Source organism: Antennarius striatus, chromosome 2 (assembly GCF_040054535.1).
Source record: "Antennarius striatus isolate MH-2024 chromosome 2, ASM4005453v1, whole genome shotgun sequence".
Taxonomy (NCBI): domain Eukaryota; kingdom Metazoa; phylum Chordata; class Actinopteri; order Lophiiformes; family Antennariidae; genus Antennarius; species Antennarius striatus.
Window position 1 is genome coordinate 25,772,501 of NC_090777.1, and position 19,532 is coordinate 25,792,032.

A 19,532-nucleotide genomic window follows, 5' to 3' on the forward strand; every position below is an offset into this window, starting at 1 on the left:
ACCAATTAGAAAAAAAACTTTGTCAATTTTGAAAACTTTTCCTCTGCGGTTGACATCAGACAGAGGTTTCGCTGGAGAGACGTGTCGTTCACACCGACCTGTGAGCAGAGGTGTCAAAAACAAGCATCCAGATATACGTTGGATGAGGAGAGCATCCGACGCGATTATTCACATTAATTAAAGTGCTATAGATGACGATGTCTCGTGAAACACCATCAGGTTTCTCTATGCATTCAATTATTGATGGGATCCAACATCATCAATAATCCCAATAATTCAATCTCAAATATTTTGATTATTCTTTGTGCTTTTATTTTGGTAGTTGTCATAATCAATTTTTAATCTTCAGATTAAAAGACCGTTAGTGTTATTGTTGTTGAACACCTGTCCTCATTCCTACCTTCCCCCTCTTTCCTTCACCTCTCCTGGGTAAAGCAGAGGCTCCGCCCACCTGGGGGCGTGGCTCATCTGGAGGTTTCTGACTGGTAAAGGCAGTTTTTCTCTCCACAGCTTCCACCTTCTTGGTAATTCGGTGCTTTTGGCCCGTTTGTTCGAACAACAACAAGGTTTTGTGGTCTTGAAGGTCGAACGTTTGAAAAGACGGATGCACCCGAGCGTGTGACTGTTTTCAATCGTGGTTCACGACTTTTTTGACGTGATTTTTTTTTTTTTTTTTTGAGCGAAGCAGTCGTCTTATAAAGATCGCAAAAGTCCCTCTCTGGCCTCTCAGTAACAGAATTAGACCAGCAGACGACAAAGTACAGCTGCTGTGAAGTAACACACACACACACACACACACACACACACACACACACACACACACACACCCTAACAGTGGGGTTTTGGCCTCCATTGTGCTCCAGGTCATCTGACACTTGAAGGGATCCACCAAACAAAGACAACCAATAGGGGTGTGTGTGTGTGTGTGTGTGTGTGTGTTGTTACTGCCCCCCAAACACACACACACTCACACACACAAACAAATCAACACTTGTGTTCCCTCGTGTACGTAAGTGTACACACTGCTGATGACACCACCAGCCAACTGACCCTTCCCTAAGTCACGCCCAGTTTACAGCAGACGACCAATCAGAGAGCAGCATGGTCCAGCAGTAACCAGTCAGATGAAGATAAACAATTTATTACAGCTGTGATAATATGAAAGTAAACATGTGTTTACTTTTAACTCCAGAAACACAAAAGACATGCTCACAGGAAAAGGTCATTACGAGTATCGATAAACTTATTTTAATGTACTTTAACCCTTATTGATTAATATGATTTATTTATCGATCTGAGGCAGCAACTTATTATCAAGGACTGGTCACACGGCAGAACTTTCACTCTCATGATTAAAAAAAGGGCCTCGTCAATAATTGTGTCTCTTTAAAAGGCGTGGCCCTCATTTAACCCCTCCCCCCCAAGAAACAAACGCAGGCCCCTGATAGGTCAGGGTCAAAGTGAGGGCAACACAGAGTCCAAACAATTCCTCTCAATTTAGTGGCTCATAATGATGAAATAATGGTTTCTTTGAGATGGCAGAGATCACCGGGGCCTGATGGAGTGGGGGGCCACCACAATTAACCCCCCCATGCCACAGTCGTATGCAGAATGTGTGTGTGTGTGTGTGTGTGTGTGTGTGTGTTTGTCGATGCTTCACCTCCTCTCATTGGGACAGATTGTCTCCTGCTGCTAATGGAGGACAGAGGTTTCATTCATCCGTCTGTTTTAACTAAACATCGCTCGGCGGCGCTGATAAGAACCCAGACCCGCCCGCTTTATGGGGGCCATCGCCATGTCAACGCAGCTCTGGGTATCAGCTCCATCTGACGGCGCCTGGATGAGGCAGCAGGCCTCGTCTCAGGAAGTCACAGCCGGTGTTTTTGTCCAGAGGATGAACCCAGACACCCCAAAAAAACGGTGGGGTTCACCACCAGCTGCTAAAGCTAACGCTAACGCTCCTCCTGCATCCATTCTAAACTAGCTCACATGCTAACTCCCGCCGCACTTCAGCCATTCTTTTGTGTTTTTTGAACCAAAAACACTTCACAGCAACAACTGCCAAACAAATATTTTTAATTTCCTCTCATGTCGCTGTTTGGGGAGGAGTTACTTGATTCGGACCAATCGTGGAGACGCCGAACGTTGTGGGATGCGATGGATTGGATGACCTCCGCCTGGAGTTGAGGGGAAGCAGTCATCACATGCGTTTGACACGACTGTCTAGATAGCGACTATTATTAGTGACAACAAAACCACTCAGCACTTCCTGCTTCAGCTGGAACTGAACGGTTTTCTCCACTGACATCTTGCGATGGTGACATCATCTGGAGGCCCCGCCCATAAACTCCCGAGCGGCGCTCGCCGATCGATCGCGATCGGGTTTTCACTCCGGTCCCTTTGCTGGTTGGATAATTTTTTGAATTTTGAGTTTATATGTCGCACGGGGCTGAAATGTGGGGGGAGGGGTTCACGACCTGTCCTACATACAGCCACCAGGGGGCGATGGCGCCGCTGGGGCTGAGTCACATACATCCTTCTTAAAAAGCAGAAGGGCTTGATGGGACCGTGTGGTTTTGGAACAGGACACTCAGGGTTAGCACGGGTTGGCAACATGACGACCTCATTTTTATCAGACACACACACACACACACACACACACACACACACACGTTCCTCATTTGCGATGCGGGCGGCTCGGCTGCTAAGTAGCTAATTAAAAAAAGTTTCTTCTTAAATTGGCCGGCGCTTGGTTGGTTATTTGATGTAATATTAAGGTTCCAGTCTGACAAGTTTTGCCTCTCACCCGGCGTCGTCGCCTGGGATCAACACTCTAATTGTTCTTCTGCAAAACCTCAACAAGGACAGGGACTATTGATGAAGACCCTCCTCCAAACAAAGCCACTTAAATCGACCGAAACAGATAATCAACACAGCGGCAGCAATTAATCGATTAAACAAGAGAAATTCTTTTAAGGCCGTCGTCAAAAGGAATCGAAGTCGAGTTCAACCACAAGACAAACCATGAGACGGCTGTAGATTTTCAAACAGCTGATATATTAATAGATCGTATGACCAAAAGTTAATGGATTCGATCAATAACGAAGGCCGAGCAACCAGTGGTCATTATCAGAGCTTCACTGATTGATCGGTCCTAACGGATCAATTGAACCAACTCTACAACCAGTTTCTCCACCTGTAATCCTGTGCGGATGTTTGGAACCAATGACATCAAAGTATTCCTTAAAGGGGTGGAGCCAACCTTTAATTCTATTCATTTGTGAGGCTTTTTGAACATAACTCTCAGATATTTCTTACAAAACAGTTTTTCTAGTATCTTAACAATCATTCCAGTGTGGTTCCTAGTCCAGGGTCACATGACAAGGCTCCGGCCTATCAGGGCCCTGGTGGTTTTAGGTGTGATGACATCAGGAGGAAGTGGCCAGCGCTCTTGTGTCGGTGTGTAAACACAGTCGTGTCTAATCTTCTCAGCATAGCGCCGATGGAGACCGCCACCACATGGATCAGAACAAACGCACCGATCGCCTCACTTAGCAGACGCCAACGTTTAAAACAACATGTCTCACACACACCACACACACACACACACACACACACACACACACACACACACACACACACACACACTCCTTCCTGCTACTGAGGCCATGAGCCACAATCTGATGACGACTTCCTGCAACGTTTCTATTGTCAACTTGTTTTTAGGGGAAATATTTCAGAATCAGCTGATGGTCAAAAAGCTTCGCAGGACATCACCAGGTTAGCCGCTAACTGCTAGCTATACTTGTTGCTTTCATATTCCAAAGTAGCATGGGTTAGCTAGTTCTTTGGTGTTTTAGTTGACTAAAGAACAGAAACAAGAAGTTGTTTGTATTTTTCTACCAAATAAGTAAAAATGATGAGGCGTTCTGTAGCTAGCTGATTAGCATGCTAACTACAGTTGATCTAAAACATAACAGACACAGAATGATAGATAGATAGTCTGACAACACAGAACCATCCAGATAGACTGGACCACGTCTGAATTTAGCCTGGCAATGTCCAGACGCAGCAGCTCTCTTTCCTTTCAGTCATATCGTTGAGTCACCCCATTCCGCCGCCGCCGCCGCCGTCGAGGAGTTCTCTCCGGTTCACTGTGGACACGGCAGGTGGCTCCTGACAGGAAGGAGCAAAGCGTGATGGGTATGGATCCCTCCATGCACCATCTCTCGGAGCGGAAAAGCGGTAAAGATATCACGTCTGGCGACGGCGAGGAGCGGACGGCTGACGTCTAACGACTCTATTTATAGAAGAACAGATGTGTCTGTTAAGTAGGGCGGGTCTGTCGACACCAACATGCGAACAAAAAAACTATAAACATTTGGACGACAGCAAATACGGTGAATGTAAAGGGCATGACCCTATAAAGCTGGCTAGCTTCACCCTTCCTCGCCTTCTCAGGTGAGCTGCATGCTAATACTTTTAGCTCAGATGCTACGATGAAGATCTCAGCTAAGACGGGGATTTAAAATGGCGTCCTTTCACATTAAATTCGTACTTTCATACCCAACAAAAATTCCTTTTACACATCCTGTTTTTGTTCCACCTGTAAAACATCTCATCATCTGCATAAATGCTACGGCGGCTAAAGGAGGGCGAAGTAGTTGCTCCGCCTCCAAGATGGCAACGGCGATGCTGACAGCCAACGGGTTTTCAGAGCAAATTAACAAACTGACAGGTCAGAGGTTTGACGATTGAACCATGCATCATCTGTGTGATAGAAAATTAGCGGTTAGCGGCTAACTCACACAAGGAGGAAGTCATCTGAGGACTACTTAAGAGGTTGTTTTCAGTTATTGTTTACCGTGTGCTGATGAACACACGGGTCATTGCTGAGTCGCTATTGTGCAACCCATGTGTGAAAAGGGCTAAACTCATCTCAGCTAATGTTAGCACACGTGAAATAGACGACGCTAGCTCAAACAGGGCGTGTCTGCACACCTTTAGCTTAGCAGGAACAGCAAGGATTACAATAGTAGGAGGCTGGGATGGGACAACGGTACCCTGTCCCCATCTGCTCCAATTGTTCATCGGGAAATCCAAGATCCGCTAACGTTTAGCGGGACAAGTCGAGTCCATCCCGACAGAATTTTTGTTCAAACTGCGTCTTTAAACTTTTTTTTTTTTTTTTTTTTTAATTATTACTTCCTCTATGGGATGGGGTCAAATCACTGATCCAACTTTTATTGATTCTGATGGGAAAAAATGTGACTTAGTTTGGTTTGAAAATTAAAATAATAATAATCATAAAGTCTTTTCTCTGTTTTAACATCATCTGTCATTGGGACAAACTGGTTCAAGAAGGGGAACCAGTTCCCCAGTACCCCCCACCCCCCACCCCCCAGCTCAGTTCCGGGCGGGAACAGGAAGTTCTGGTTTACAGGCACGTGTTTTATTTCTAATGAGAGATAAAAATAAAACCGGGTCCCCGGACAGAACCGACACTCACCGCGGCCTTGATGGGGACGAACAGCACCGGCCGGTCCGACGAGCCGTTCTTGGCGTCCTGCAGCGTCCCGACCTGGAATCCTTTGGACTTGACCCAGAACTTGAACTTGGCGTTGATGTGGTTCCCCCCCTTGTCGGGCAGGAACACCCCGTTGCTGTTCTCCTCGTCCCCCTGCAGGAGCGTCTGCAGGATCTTGTTGTACTTGCGCCGGGTCACCGTCTTGGTCTTACCGGAGTCTCCGTAGGTCCGGAGGCACCAGTCCTGAAATTCAACGAACATCTCCGCCCCCCCGCACACCGCCTCGGAGGGGGGGCCCCCGCCGCCTCCGGGACTCACCGGTTGGGTCTGGGTCTGGTGGTTGGTGCCGGTGGTCACCGACTCCCCCGCGCTGGTCTTTCTGGTGGTCATGATGGAACCAGGTCTTCAAAAAGCACCCCCACCCCCCCACCCCCCCAGCCACAGAAGCAGACCCACTCCGTCGACTGTTTCAATTTGAATCGGGTTCAAAGTGTCCGGAACCTCAACACCAAAGGTGCGTTCGACCCGGGTGGGGGTGGGGGTGGGGGGGGTGTCCGAAATCCTCCAAAATCTTTAATTCTGAGGGGGGAATAAAACCCAACCGGACCGCCGGATTCTGAAAGGCTCCGTTAGAATCGTTAAAAATAAGAAAAATATTCGAGACAAACAAAACAAAAACAACAACAAACCGGGGTTTTAATTTCTTAAACGACCGTCCCGGTTTATTCCTTCCTGTTATTTACGCACCAACGGACGGTGGGGGCACCGACAGAAGAGACACCAACCGACGCCGGGACGCAAAAATAAATAAAATAAAAATAAAAAGCAGAAGTCCAAAGCAGCGGTTCGGTGGTTCCGTCAAGGAGCGCTTGAGACGGGACCGGCCGGACGGGCGGGCGGCGCAGCCTCAGACACACCTGTTAGAAGCGTGGGGGTCTGGCCTGTCCCGTTGGGTGGGGGGGGGACGTCGGTCACCGCCTCCCCCGTGGTGAGGAAGATGAAGATGAATCCTCACCTCCTTCAAACCGGGGTTTTCTCCATCGCCGGACAGAAAAGGAAGATAAAGAAGAAGCGGGACCCGGCGGATTGATTCGCCCTATTTGTTGATGAATATTCAGCAGCTGCTCTTCCTCCTCTTCTCCTTTGTCAGCGGCTCCTCTTCCTCCCCCCGGGCTCCGGCTGATGGGAGCCGAACGGACACCTGTTTGAGTCCGGTCCTCGTTCTCCTCCTGCCGTCAGAGCGCAGCGCTCCGCCTCGCTCGCCTTCTCCTGCCCCCCCACCTAGAAGAAAGTGTCGGTGATAACACCCCCACCTCCCCCTTCTCCCGATAAGAGCAGCAGCTGGAGACACCCCCCCCACCCCCCACCCCCACCTTAGTCAACGGGACGCGCCGAAAGCAGGAAGTGTCCGAAAAGGAACAAAACGCGCGTCGTGATGTCCAAACATGTGGGTGGTGGTGGTGGGGGGGGGCGTTCAGGTTGGGTGAGGGTGTGTGGGGGGGGCAGGAAAAAAAAAACACGACAAAAGAAGTTTGTGAAATAAAACGACTTCTGTGTTTTTGTTTTTAACCAACTGATGATTGAACCGCCCCGTCCTGATCGATGGTTAATGATTAGCTCCGCAGGGAGACCACGTGACCAGCCCGTGTCCGTTTGTTTGCTTGTTTGTTTGTTTGTTTTCCCGCAGCAGAAGTTGTTGACATTTTTTGTGTGATCTCAAGTGTAGTGAGTGATGGGCAGGATCAAGATCCTGTTTATTATATCCATCACTGATGATCACACACACACCCGCACACACACACACACAAACACACACACAAACACACACACGCACACACACACACACACACAAACACAAACAAACACACACAAACACACCCGCCACTTTTGTTTCTAACCAAATAAAACTTCATGTCATGTTTTATTTATTTCTTGTTTCTCTTATATTTTCTGTTTAATCATTAGTTTAAATGTATTTATTAGATTTACTTATTAATAATCTTGATTTTTTTTTAAATTGCTATTATTTACTGTTGTTTTTAAAGCTTAAACACAAGAAAAGATAGACTAATTCTGTTTTCTATTCATTAATTTCTATCCTTATCCTTTCTATCTATCATTTCTCCATCTTAAGCAGAAATAATCCAAACAACAAAAACAACAGCAATATCGAACATCTAATTTTATTAATTTACTAGTTTATTAACGCTGATGTGTTTTAGTGAAGCGATGCTCCAACAAAAGGACCTTCTGGTTTCTCAGAATTCAACACTTCCTCTGGAGGCTGGATTCCCAGCTGAGACGTCCAACCGTCACAGTTGGCCTCCATCAGATTCCACCACGAAAATCGCTGAAGCGATTTGAGACAGAAACAGGACAGAAACCTGAAGCGGCTGCAGCGAACGCATCAAAATAAGGAAGCTGGCTGTTTGAATCACTCCCCCGGCGCACGCCGCCTTAAAGAGGAACACAAACGTCTGACGGGTCAGTTGGTTGTGTTCCTCCATCCAGCAGACATGAAGGCCAGGGAGTTTGACCACTCTCTTGACCCCCCCCACAACCCAAAAGTCAGGATTCTGTTCTGAAACACCAGATCCAAAGAACTTGAGTTCAGCTAAATGGTAAAATGGTAAAACCATTCTCTGCAGAAATAAAATGACAGAGAGAAAACAGACAGAAATGTGAGCGAGTGGATTAAAATAACCTTCACCATGGGAAGTGAAAGTGAGTTTCAAAACACGACAGTTTGTCCCTCGTGTTTTTCTCCCCGGCTAACGTTCGCCTTCCGACGGCAGCTGTTGGGAAACAAAACCGACTGAATTAAGAGTTTATTTTCTGTCGATGGCGAGTCCAAAAGTCTTTTACTGATTCCATCTTTTGTGAAGGGCAAAAACAAAAAAGACACTTTCTCAGTTTGTTTCTGCTGGAACTTTTTTTTTTTTTTTTCAAAGTCAAAGTCGACAGTTTACTTTTTAAAAGTCCAGATAAACTCCAGTCAATGTTTGTGACCATGACAATCAGGTTCCATTTTCAGTCCTGTAAATTAAACTTTAATGCCTGAAATCCATGTTGTTGGAGCAGCCGTTTGTCCACAGGAGCTTTTGGCTTAAAATGATGAGAGATATGAAAAACTGTGTGCAGAAATCATTTGCATTACATTGCACTCACAAAAATCTGCTATTGTGTTTCCTGCTTGGAGTCTGACGAGCCGTTAAAACACATTAACACCAACCTGTTTCACTGTGTGAACCTGGACTGTTTCACTGTGTGAACCTGGACTGTTTCACTGTGTGAGGCCTGCTGTAGGGTTTGTTTGGTGCTATGTGACGGGCAGCCATGTTTTTTCCGTCCACAGGAGCAGCTGAACGACCTGCTGGGGGTGGATGTAGTCGTGACCCCCCCCCCCCCTTCGTCTGACTACTGTGCACAGGTGTGGAGGGTCCACAATAAACACAGATGATGGAGAAATAATGATCGTTAAACACGTCATCATATGAGCCTGAACAGGAAGAGAGGTGAGTGAATGAATGAATGAATGAATGAATGAATGAATGAATGAATGAATGGAGGTTATTTAATTGATTTTAGAGGGATTAGTGGAGCAGAACCTGGGCCATCTGAACCACAAGGATTCCTATTTTGATCCCGTTCCTACTACATCAAACACAAAACACTCACCCTAATAGGCCCAACACACACACACACACACACACACACACACACACACACACACACACACACACACAGGGCCCTCATTTGCTCAGCTAGTGGATTTCTTTGTTGCCATGGTGCCAGTCAGCTGGAGGGAGTGTGAGTGGGTGTCGAGGACGAGGTCTGCTGCTGACTCCTGGGTAGGACACACATGCACACACACACACACACACACACACACACACACACACACACACACACACACACACACAAACCCTAATGTATGCAGATGTATGGACAAATATGGCTGTTCAAGCATCCAAAACAAAGGTGTGTGAATGTGTGTGTTTGTACTCAAGACACACACACACACGCACACACACACACGCACACACACATACATGTGTGTGTATTTAATCAAAAATACTGAGGACCACGGATCATTTTGGGGCAAGACGTTTCGGGTACAGTGTAGATGGACGTCTGGCAGCTGAATGACATGAATTTAAAAAAGCATAATATGGGACCTTTAAGGCGGAGTCACATCAGGTGATCACTTCTACTCGTAGACCGGCTGCTAGCGTTAGCATGCTGCAGACATTCAAACATGGTTTCCATGCACCAACCCAGCTGGGATGTTCTCCACGTCCTTGTGGGTTCTATTCGGGTTTAGAAACAGGTTATTTACAGGTCGGCATGAATGTGAGCGTGAGTGGTTGTCTGCCTGTCATGTGACCCTGTGATAACCTGGAGACTCATCCAGGGTGTTTCCCGCCTCCCGCCCAGAGTCAGCTGGGTAATTGTTTGTTGTTGTTTTTTAAAACTATAGTTAAACTTGTCACATTAATCAACTGCGCCCTCTAGTGGCCAGGGGCGTCCATTGAAAACATCTGATCCCAAGTTTGAGTTGGACTTGTGTGTTTAAGCATTTGTTCATTAAAGAGAACTCTTCTTTAGGAAAGTTTACGTCTTGAATGACCCCGCCCTCTTGCGATGACGTCATCGACGGATCATTTTTCTGGTCACTGGTTCTCAGTTTATATAAAACAACATGTGGTGCTGCAGGAGCATCAGTGTTTATGTTAGCAAGTTGTCTGTGAATACATTAGCACCAGCATGACACACACACACATACACACACACACACACACAAACACACACACATGCACTTACACAACACACACACACACACACACACACACACACACACACACACACACACACACACGCACGCACTGAATCACAGCGGCGTTATTGTTGTTTTTTTAAAGATGACAATCAGGGACAAAAACATGTTTGATTATTGATGAGGTGTTAATCCATCACACACACACACACACACACACACACACACACACACACACACACACACACACACACACACACACACACAGCAGGTTGCTCGACAGGTGAGGGGAACACCTAGTGGTCAAAGAAACAACAAGCTGTTCACAGGTGTGTGCACGAAAGCGAAACGCTCTTCCTCCCCCACCAGGAGCTGCTGCTGAGTGTGTGTGTGTGTGTGTGTGTGTGTGTGTAGAGGAGGCATGGAGTGATGAAGCTGGGGGGTGGACTGCCTTGGGGATCACGTGATGCTTTGTGTGTGACTGTGGGACAGGCCCACTTTAGCTCTATCGCCACACAGTGGGATGGGTATGGTTGCCAAGGAAACCCCATCAGCAACTGTGGCAAGTGGTAGCCAAGTAACAGGAGTACGGCAACAAAACAGAGGTGGGATTAGTGTGTGAGCGAGGGAGGGGCCTATAAAAAGGACAGAACGTGAGTCAGTTAATATAAGGGAACCTATAGAGGAAACAGGACCCTAAAAAAGACTAAATATAAATATCTTTAAATACGACTGAATTAAACACTTGTTCAATAGATTTATTAATTATTTATTATCCAGCACCCCCTTTAACCTGTTTTTGAGTTTAAAGAATTTCACTGACTTTTATTGTGAAAGAGTTCCAGGAACAGGAGCATCTTGACTTCATGCTACCGTCATATTTTCCGGCTCACAGTCTCCTTTAAAATCGTTAAAAATTTCATTTTTGTGCGTCAGGAGCCCCTTCCTCTGGAGGAGGGGGGGGGGGGGGCAGCAGCAATGGGGTATGTTGAACCCAGATAACGTCAGCTGAAGCCCCGTTCTTACAGTTCTGGACTGAAAGACATTATAAATTACCTTCAGCTGAGACCCCCCCCCCAACACACAAACACAAACACACACACACACACGGCTTATCAAGACACACATGCATGTGTGTACACCGTGGAGTCGACATTTCCTTCCTCTGGCTGCAGGCGGGTGTAGTTCCCCCCCCTGCCAGCAGAGGTCAGTCTTCATCATATATTGCCTTCAATGCACCACAAGGTGAGACTGATGATGGACATGTGCAGTCAAATAGAAGGTCAGAGGTCATACAGGAAGGCAAACATCACACATTAACACAACTGTTAGGGTTGAAACAGAGGTCGAGATCCATCACTGAGTGTTTATTATTACGACCATAGATCAAAGCGTAGTCCTTAAGTCACCTTCAAGTGTTTACGACTGATTAAATTCATAAAAACGACAGTTTCTCTGTGTGTTTCTCGCCGCGAATTATAAAGTGTTACAACAGTAGGAACTAAACATTGTAAAGTGGTTTCTACCCGAGCCAGACACCGTGGTAAAGAACGGAGCTGGGCTCACTGTGTTGCCATCAGGAGATTGTATTTGTGACAAGATACAGCAGTGAGTTACTATTATTTAAAATAACGGGTTGAGAGAGAAAAGCGTTACACTAGTTTGTTCCGGGGTTTGACTAAATAATTTCGGCAAAAATAAAGAAATCAATGAAGATGTATAGGATCTGGTGTGAGGGTAACGCAGAGTCTCTATGAACGGTGACTTTCTGCCATTGAGTTTTCTCCTGGATCTTGTACTGATGGGCGTGTCGGGTCGCCGCCGAGTCTCCAGAACCTTTTGTAGAATGCCAGCCTGGTTCAGGTCTTGAAATAAAAAACCTTATAAAAGCCTGGTCCTTCATGTTTATTCAGGTCGTCAGCTGACCTCTGACCTGAAACAACCCCAGATTAAAACTCAAGCCCCCACGGGTCGGGACGGTTTGCACCAGGCATGACGGCTGTATCACTTCATCTGCTTCTCCTCTTACCCTGATGCCCCCATCACTGAGGGGCATGATTCCCTTTGCTCCTTTTTTAAAATTTAATCCAGGGATGAAAAAAAAAAAAAGGGCTTAAACTCCTGTTTGTTCTTTTCTTTGAAAGAGCATCGTTGGTTGTTGTTACTTCAAAAAAGACAGACAACCATCAGCGGTTGTTCATTCTCCTCTTCCCAAATCCAACAACAGGAAAACAATTCAGAGAAGCACGGGAGACGTCAACACTTCTCTTTTGGTCGATGTGCAAGCAGCGACAAGTCGAGTCCCACGATGAGAACAGGGAGAGGAGGAGGAGGTGTCAAAGAATGTGAAGGTTAGAGATACCAAGGAAGGTAAAGCCTGAGAGGAGCCACTGAATGACTTCTGTTTGCTTGAAGCTTCATGACATGAAAAATAGCAACATTGAGGAAGACATGTTTGACAAGGCGGCTTAAAGGAAGACAGATCTTCCTGGGAAGGAGCCAAAGATCACCTGAGAAAGTCAGAAATTACTGGAGCTCAGGAGGGACCAAAGTGTCCTCTGAAGATTAGCTGGACATGGTTCAAGCCGATACTAATCTGTAACTTTTTAGTGTAAAAATAGTGTAAATTTTTTTAAACGAAAATCAAAGATGAGATGAACAAAATGTTTCTTTAACGCAAAGAGACGCCGAGTTCTCCCCAGGAAGACGACATGATTGTAAATTTGTTTCTGGCCGGATGAGGAAACAAGTGAACAATATTTTCAACCCGCCACAGGAAATGACCTTTCAGGGGAGGGGGGTGTAAAAGAGCCCTGTTTTTTGCCTCTACGGTGGTGCTGTGTAAATAAATCTGAAGTAGATCGTCTCCCTCCTTTGTCCACGTTTGGATGGAGGCCTGCCAAACGACCCCCACCTGACTCGTTTGTGCTGGTGGATAATAACGAGCCTGAAAACAAGATGCCCCCCCCTCCAGTGATGAACTGTCTGGAAGTTGAGGCTGCCTGGAATATGAATATGCCTCTGAGCGATTACATAGATACATGTTGCTGTTATTATCTTCGCCGTCTGAGTCATCGTATGAAACACTTTTAATCCTCCCCCCCCGGCGTTCGCGCGTCTCGTTCCTGAACTACAACAATTGTCCTCCTGACGTCTCGCGTCGGTGCAGAAGCTCCACACACACTTCTTAGCGTGTGGTCGTGTTGACTTGTCTTTAGGGCGTCAAACGCCACAAAGGAGTCCAACAGGATGAAGGAATGATCCTGATAATCCCCATCATCCCCGTTGTTACATGCAGGAACGACGGGGTGAAGGTGTGAAGAACCAGGGATAATGACTGTGTACACTTCACTGTCTTAATTACAAGGGAGAAGATTCCATCATGAATGGAGAGAGGAAGCTTAAAGTGTTCTTTCCTCCGGGACACCACATCACCACGCCAGCAACAGAGGGACGGATGTGGTTTGAAAGGTTAGAGATCCAGAATGTCCTGGGAGGAGACCTATAGTCGAGACCTGATCCAGATCCAAATCCAGATCCAGATCCAGCTTCTGCTTCCTGAGAAATCTCATGCCGTTCCTCCAGTTCCTGGACATTCCTGCTTCTACTGCTGCAGCTGCCTCCTTCAGATCCAGGTTTACTTTGGATTCCATTTAGGGGAGCCCCTCTAGAAGGATCCAGGACTTCTTCCGGAACCAGGTCTTGATGGACTCACTCAGGTCTGCTTGGGATCTTCATCTTCCTCACAGATGGAGACGTTTCCATCCAGGATCTCCTGATCCGTGATGGAATCCATCTGACGCGCTACAGGCTGGAAGTTTCTAGTGGACCAGGAAATAAAGCGACCCAGACCATCATCAAGACCCCCCACCACCAGCAAAATAATTCAGTGGTTTGTGCAAACAAACGAGCTGAGCAGCAGATGGGTTCCACCGCTGAACCGCTTCATGCTGTGCTACTTACTCCTGATGCTAACCGCCACTGTGACATCACACGCACCTGAACACGTGTGACTCGTGTCTTTCACGCAACAACAGGACTCAGTTCGCTGTCTCTCATCCCTTCAGGTTTATTTTAGATCGAAACACAACAGCTCGTCCTCACGTCTGCCTAATGACAGGTGACTCAGATGATTGATGGACACCTCCCACTCAGGACCGTCGCTTCATTCCCACATAAATCTGTTAACAGGTTGTTTTTATAACCTCTTGTTCTGAACGTTTAGGTGAACGTGTCTATCAGCAAATCCACTCTGTTGGCGCATTTAGTTCCAGTCACCTGCGGGGGGGGGGGTCCCCCACACACAGACACACAACATAACATCACCTACCACACACATCTTGCAGCTACAGTCTGACGCTAACACACACACACACACACACACACACACACACACACACACACACACACACACTCAGCTGAAACACTCCATGCTGGCCTTGGCTCTCTCCATCTCGTGCAGGAAGTTGTAAAACTGAGGCAGCGTCAACTCTGAGGAGACAAGAGAGGAAAAAACAAGACAGCAGATCGTTACACATTCACTGGGGTGAGTGTGAACGTCTTTCCACGCCGACTGAAATGTGTGTGTGTGTGTGTGTGTGTGAACCTGTCATTATCCACAACCAGCGATCCAAGAGCGGCGCTGAATGGACCCTCGCACCGCGATCGAACACCCGGGGGTGAACACGGCGTGAACGTTCACGCCTCAGACATGAACTGATCATTGTGATTTCACTACATGGCGCCACCGAGTAACAAGCACCTCCTGCGTGAGCACTTCCTGTTTCCAGCAAACAGCGCTAGCGCTGCTGAGTGAACGTTAAAAAACGTGTCTGATTCCTAAAGAATAATTCTTTACAAATTTAACAGAAACCAGTTCAGAAGTTCCAGCGCCTTAGTGTGAATGTTGAAAAAATAAAATGAAGTGAGTGTGGAAATCTTTTTATCAGCCGCTGACGCATCTTTCAGGTCACGAGTCTGCTGGAGCCTGTCTTGGCTGACTAAAGGCTAGTAGAGGTGGGGTACACCCCGGATGAGACGCCAGCTCGACACAAAGCGAGTGGGGGAATATTACCAGTAATTTAAGTTGGAATGCATAAAGTTCCAGCTGTTTGCATCAGGATTCTTTATTATAAGTATCATATATAAATTTGTTCGGCTAAATTACCACCAGCCCTCCAGCTGCGTGGGAGGAGCTCAACTAATAAATTACATCAGTGTATTTCAAGTGTTTCCAGGCAACAGGCGGGACACTCACCCATGTAGACGTTTTCTGTCGAATTCCCCTTCCTGACCACCAGCTTTAGCTGCAGGAAAGAAGCACGGCTCAGGAAAGTCCACAAAGAAGAAGGAAAGGCATGTTTGCCCGAGCGCTCATACCTGCAGGAAGATGTTCCCGACCTTCTGCAGCTCACTGGTGCCGACGGTCACTGCACAAGTAAGAACATTTCCCATCAGGATTTATTATTTGACAGGACATCCCATTAAGATGAGATATGTGAGACAGATGTGACTAAAACAGCAGCCATAAATAACATTCAACATGTTCAAGTGGGGAAATTCACAAAGATGAGAGATGTGTTTCATCCTGAAGGAGGAAAAGTTTGAGAAAGACTAATATAAGGAGTGATAGAAGTGTGGAGATGTTCCTCAAATAAAAACACTTTCTTTACCTGTCAATAATGAGCTACGTCAACAAAAAAACAACTAAATTATGCATATACATGGATATATATGAATAAAAAAATCATTTCATATATGTATTCCGTATTTATAAATCAAAATTTAATAAACGCAGAATCGAGTGACTGGTTTTGTTTCAATATTTGATTTCTATGCCAACAATTTTAAGCAAATTTCTTCGTAAAGTTTTCATCATCATTTCTAATTCAGTTTGTCCCGATCACTCAAATTTTTCATTTATTTATTTATTTCCAATATGAATTAATCTTCATTATTTTCTCCAGTAATTGATTAATAATTTTTTATTCATGTGCTCAGACCCCAACGTAACACCTTCACATTTATCAACCTTGTAATTTTATCAGTATCTTCAAACAACTACAATAATCCCTGATGTTTTTCTTCATATTCATTAGAGCAAAGCTCCTCAATAGCTAATAATGTTAATCCCTCCTGTCTCCCCTGGTGTGTTAGCATCTCTATCAGCCTCAGAGATCATTAGAGTGTATGAATAAAGATCTGTGTTCAAAGGAGACGATAGTCACAGGATTAGAGGATGCTAATGTTAGCCTAGAGCCTCTGGAGGGTGAGGTTCCGCTCAGACGCCTCGGCTCACCTCCAAACTTCCACTCCATGTCGACCAGCTGGTTCACCATCAGAGTCTGTCTGACAGCAAGTCTGGACAGCGCCGCGTAGTGCTCCCCCCACTGCAAAACACACTCCTCATAAGAAAGCACCAACCTGATGGGAATTATAAGAGACTGAAGGTGCAGGATGGTCGTCTGTGACATCAGAAGCTTCTCACCTGTTGCGAGAAATGAGCTGCTTTGTCTTTGCTTAATCCTGAGGAATGAAAAAGGGAAGAAAAATGTAGGTTTGATGCATTTTAACATGGCAGAACAGCATCCAGCTGCTGTGATGAAGGGTGTACGTATGCCGGGGGGGGGGGGCGTACCCAATGACCCGAGGTCTTCCTCCATCTGCTCGACTGTCAGGTTTCTCTTCAGGGCTCCTGAGGAGTGAAGAGGAGTCACTTTTTTGCAGCTGCAGCGCTACTGTGATGTTCTAGGCCGAGTTTGATGAGTAACAGGTCAAAAGTCACGGGAAAATCTGGCTTTATTTTACATTATAACAGAAGATTGTTGTGTTATGTCATCTATATTTTTCTTCTAGAACTCCACTGGTCTAAAACATCAAGGGTTAACCTTCAGAGATAAAGAAGGACGGATGTTCTTCATCTTCAAACTATAACAACCTCCTAACAAGAGCAGGAATGACTGGAACATGAAAACTGTGGGGGGTGTGGGGGGGTGAATGGACGGACGGATGGATGGGTGGGTGGGTGGGTGGTTGGATGGATGGATAGATGTGTTTCTCACCCTGTGGCACCAGGAGGACACTCTTCATTAGGTTCCTCAGAGGGCCGACACTCATCCCATGTTCCCCTGCAAACTGACTGAGCCGCTGCATGAACTGCTCAATCTACACACACACACACACACACACACACACACACACACACACACACACACACACACACACGCATATATTTGCACACACACACAAAAGCATAACCAATGTTTTACTTCGGATGAGTTACCAAAGACAATCATTGAGTTCAGTGGCAGACACATTAACATCAAAATTGAATGTGTGTGTGTGTGTGTGTGTGTGTGTGTGTGTGTGTGTGTGTTCACCTCTTTAGGCTCCAACAAGAACTGGAACAGAATTTCAATCAGACGAAAAAATTGCTGCACAAAGTGAAAAGAATGAGGGTACAGGTTAATGTCTGGTAAAAAGCAACATTTTCAATCCCCTCCTGGGGGGTCCCAACGCATCTCAGGACAGATCAGATCTGTAAACCCCCTAGAGGGCTCTGGTCTACCCTAGGGGTCTCAGTAGGACATCATCAGATAATGTAGAGACACCTGGGGCGTCAGCAGCTCGACTCTGAGCTTGTCGCCCCGTCCCGTCTGAGATCGGCTGTCCTGTCAATGCTGCAATCCAAAGGTAGCCCCGCCCACAGCGTTATCTGATTGGTTACTCAGCAGCAGGAGTTCAGCAGCTCTGAATAGTCTGACTCTACAAAAGTGATGGGTAGCTTAAAATAACAACAACAATAATAATAATAATAATAATAATAATAATAATAATAGTAATAGTAATAATAATTAAATAAATAATTTTAGTGGTGAAAATTGACAGCAACATTCAACAGTAAAGTAATGATATATTAAGATATGATATGATAATCCTTTATTGTCCCACAGTGGGGAAATTTATGCTATCGTGGCAGTGGGGGAGGGATGAAGGGGTGGGGGGGGGCATACATAAATACTACACATACATATTAACATATGTAACATATGAAATATACATTCATATTTGGTATACATATGTACTCATGTAAAGTAAAAGTACCTCAAAAATTTACGTCAGTACTTAAATGTAATTAGTTCCATTTCCCGGCGCGTCTCATCAATATCTTTTTAATGGCCGCGCTTATAACGCATTATAAACATACTGATCAGTAGTTATACACTCATCAGTATTCATGATGCCTAACTTCGGTAATCAAACACGTAAATCAGTTAATAAGGCTTTCAAAGTCAGGCAACACAGTGAATGGTATCATGAATTAGAATCTTTATGATGCGTTACATTCACTGTTATTATACATTCAAGGATTATACTTTATTTCTTTTCATTTAAACCAGTATAAATGTTACTGGATGCTAGAACTGAAGCATATTCATGAAGTTTAGACTGTTAAAAACACATTAAATTGCTTTGAAAGCATTATAAGTAGTCATTGGATATTTATTATAATCGCAGGTGTTCATAACGTGTCATAATGTGTTTATAAGTGACTTTATGTGGGGTGGATACTTATAAAGTAATTATAGTAAAACGTCATTTGTCACTTATTGCTTACAGTAAAGCGAATCATGTGACCACTTGTATTTATTATGAAGGTTTATAACGCTGCGTTAGCAGCAATTTCACTGGCCTGAGACATAGGATCGCTAAGAATACTGTATTTTGTTGAATAGTTTAGCATTTTAAACATTTATATTCAGATTTATGCGTTATGTTTAATGACCCAACGGAAGCCGGGTGGTGTCACCTGGTTGACACGGGTCGTCTCTATCTAATGACGTGTGGTTGACAGCTCCGGGTAAACAACAACAACAACAACAACAGCTTATAACGCGTTAAAGTCTCTGACAAGCTAGTCTGAAACCACAGATGAGGCGCACAGCTCAACTAGCTAAACTTCCGTTAAACGTTCCCGTTCTACCGGATGTTCTCACCGGTTCGTTGAGTTTGTTCAGGTTCTGAAAGTCGGTGCCGACAGCATCTGGTAGAACTTCTTTAGTGAAGTGAAGCTGCATGGTTTCTGTTCGCAGACTTTCACTCGACAACCGTCAGGGATGCCGTTTCCATTTCCGGGTTCTTCAACGCGCATGCGCCTCACGTGACCAGGAAATGAACAACGTTAACGCGGGTCTTTCGTCGTGATTTATAGTAAAATGGTGATTTGAA

General features: G+C 45.5%; 2 protein-coding genes across 2 annotated transcripts in view; both read right to left on the reverse strand.

Moving 5' to 3' along the window:
• The window catches only part of LOC137610190 (nucleolar protein 4-like), a 53,177-nt gene extending 47,231 nt beyond the window's left edge, over positions 1 to 5,946 (reverse strand). The window contains exon 1 of the mRNA XM_068337670.1: positions 5,510 to 5,946. Coding sequence (XP_068193771.1) covers positions 5,510 to 5,917 — 408 coding nt within the window. The 5' untranslated portion in view covers positions 5,918 to 5,946. The remainder of the gene's footprint in view (positions 1 to 5,509) is intronic.
• Positions 5,947 to 14,357: 8,411 nt separating this feature from the next.
• On the reverse strand, positions 14,358 to 19,458 carry commd7 (COMM domain containing 7). The gene is made up of 9 exons (XM_068305692.1): positions 19,301 to 19,458; positions 17,684 to 17,737; positions 17,366 to 17,468; positions 16,942 to 16,998; positions 16,792 to 16,829; positions 16,603 to 16,693; positions 15,684 to 15,733; positions 15,562 to 15,610; positions 14,358 to 14,795 (listed from the first exon to the last, which is right to left on the reverse strand). Exons 1-9 carry the CDS (start codon positions 19,379 to 19,381, stop codon positions 14,719 to 14,721), a joined length of 600 nt encoding a protein of 199 aa, XP_068161793.1. The 5' UTR covers positions 19,382 to 19,458; the 3' UTR covers positions 14,358 to 14,718.
• Between the last annotated feature and the right edge of the window lie 74 nt (positions 19,459 to 19,532).

What these genes read in the sequence shown, in the direction of transcription:
- commd7 (XM_068305692.1), bottom strand. Translation starts at nt 19,381, where the DNA reads ATGCAGCTTCACTTCACTAAAGAAGTTCTACCAGATGCTGTCGGCACC. An exon ending in TGTCCTCCTGGTGCCACAGG is followed by an intron (nt 16,999 to 17,365) that starts GTGAGAAACACA and finishes TTCACTCCTCAG; the next exon opens with GAGCCCTGAAGAGAAACCTG. An exon ending in TCGGGAACATCTTCCTGCAG is followed by an intron (nt 15,611 to 15,683) that starts GTATGAGCGCTC and finishes TCTTTCCTGCAG; the next exon opens with CTAAAGCTGGTGGTCAGGAA.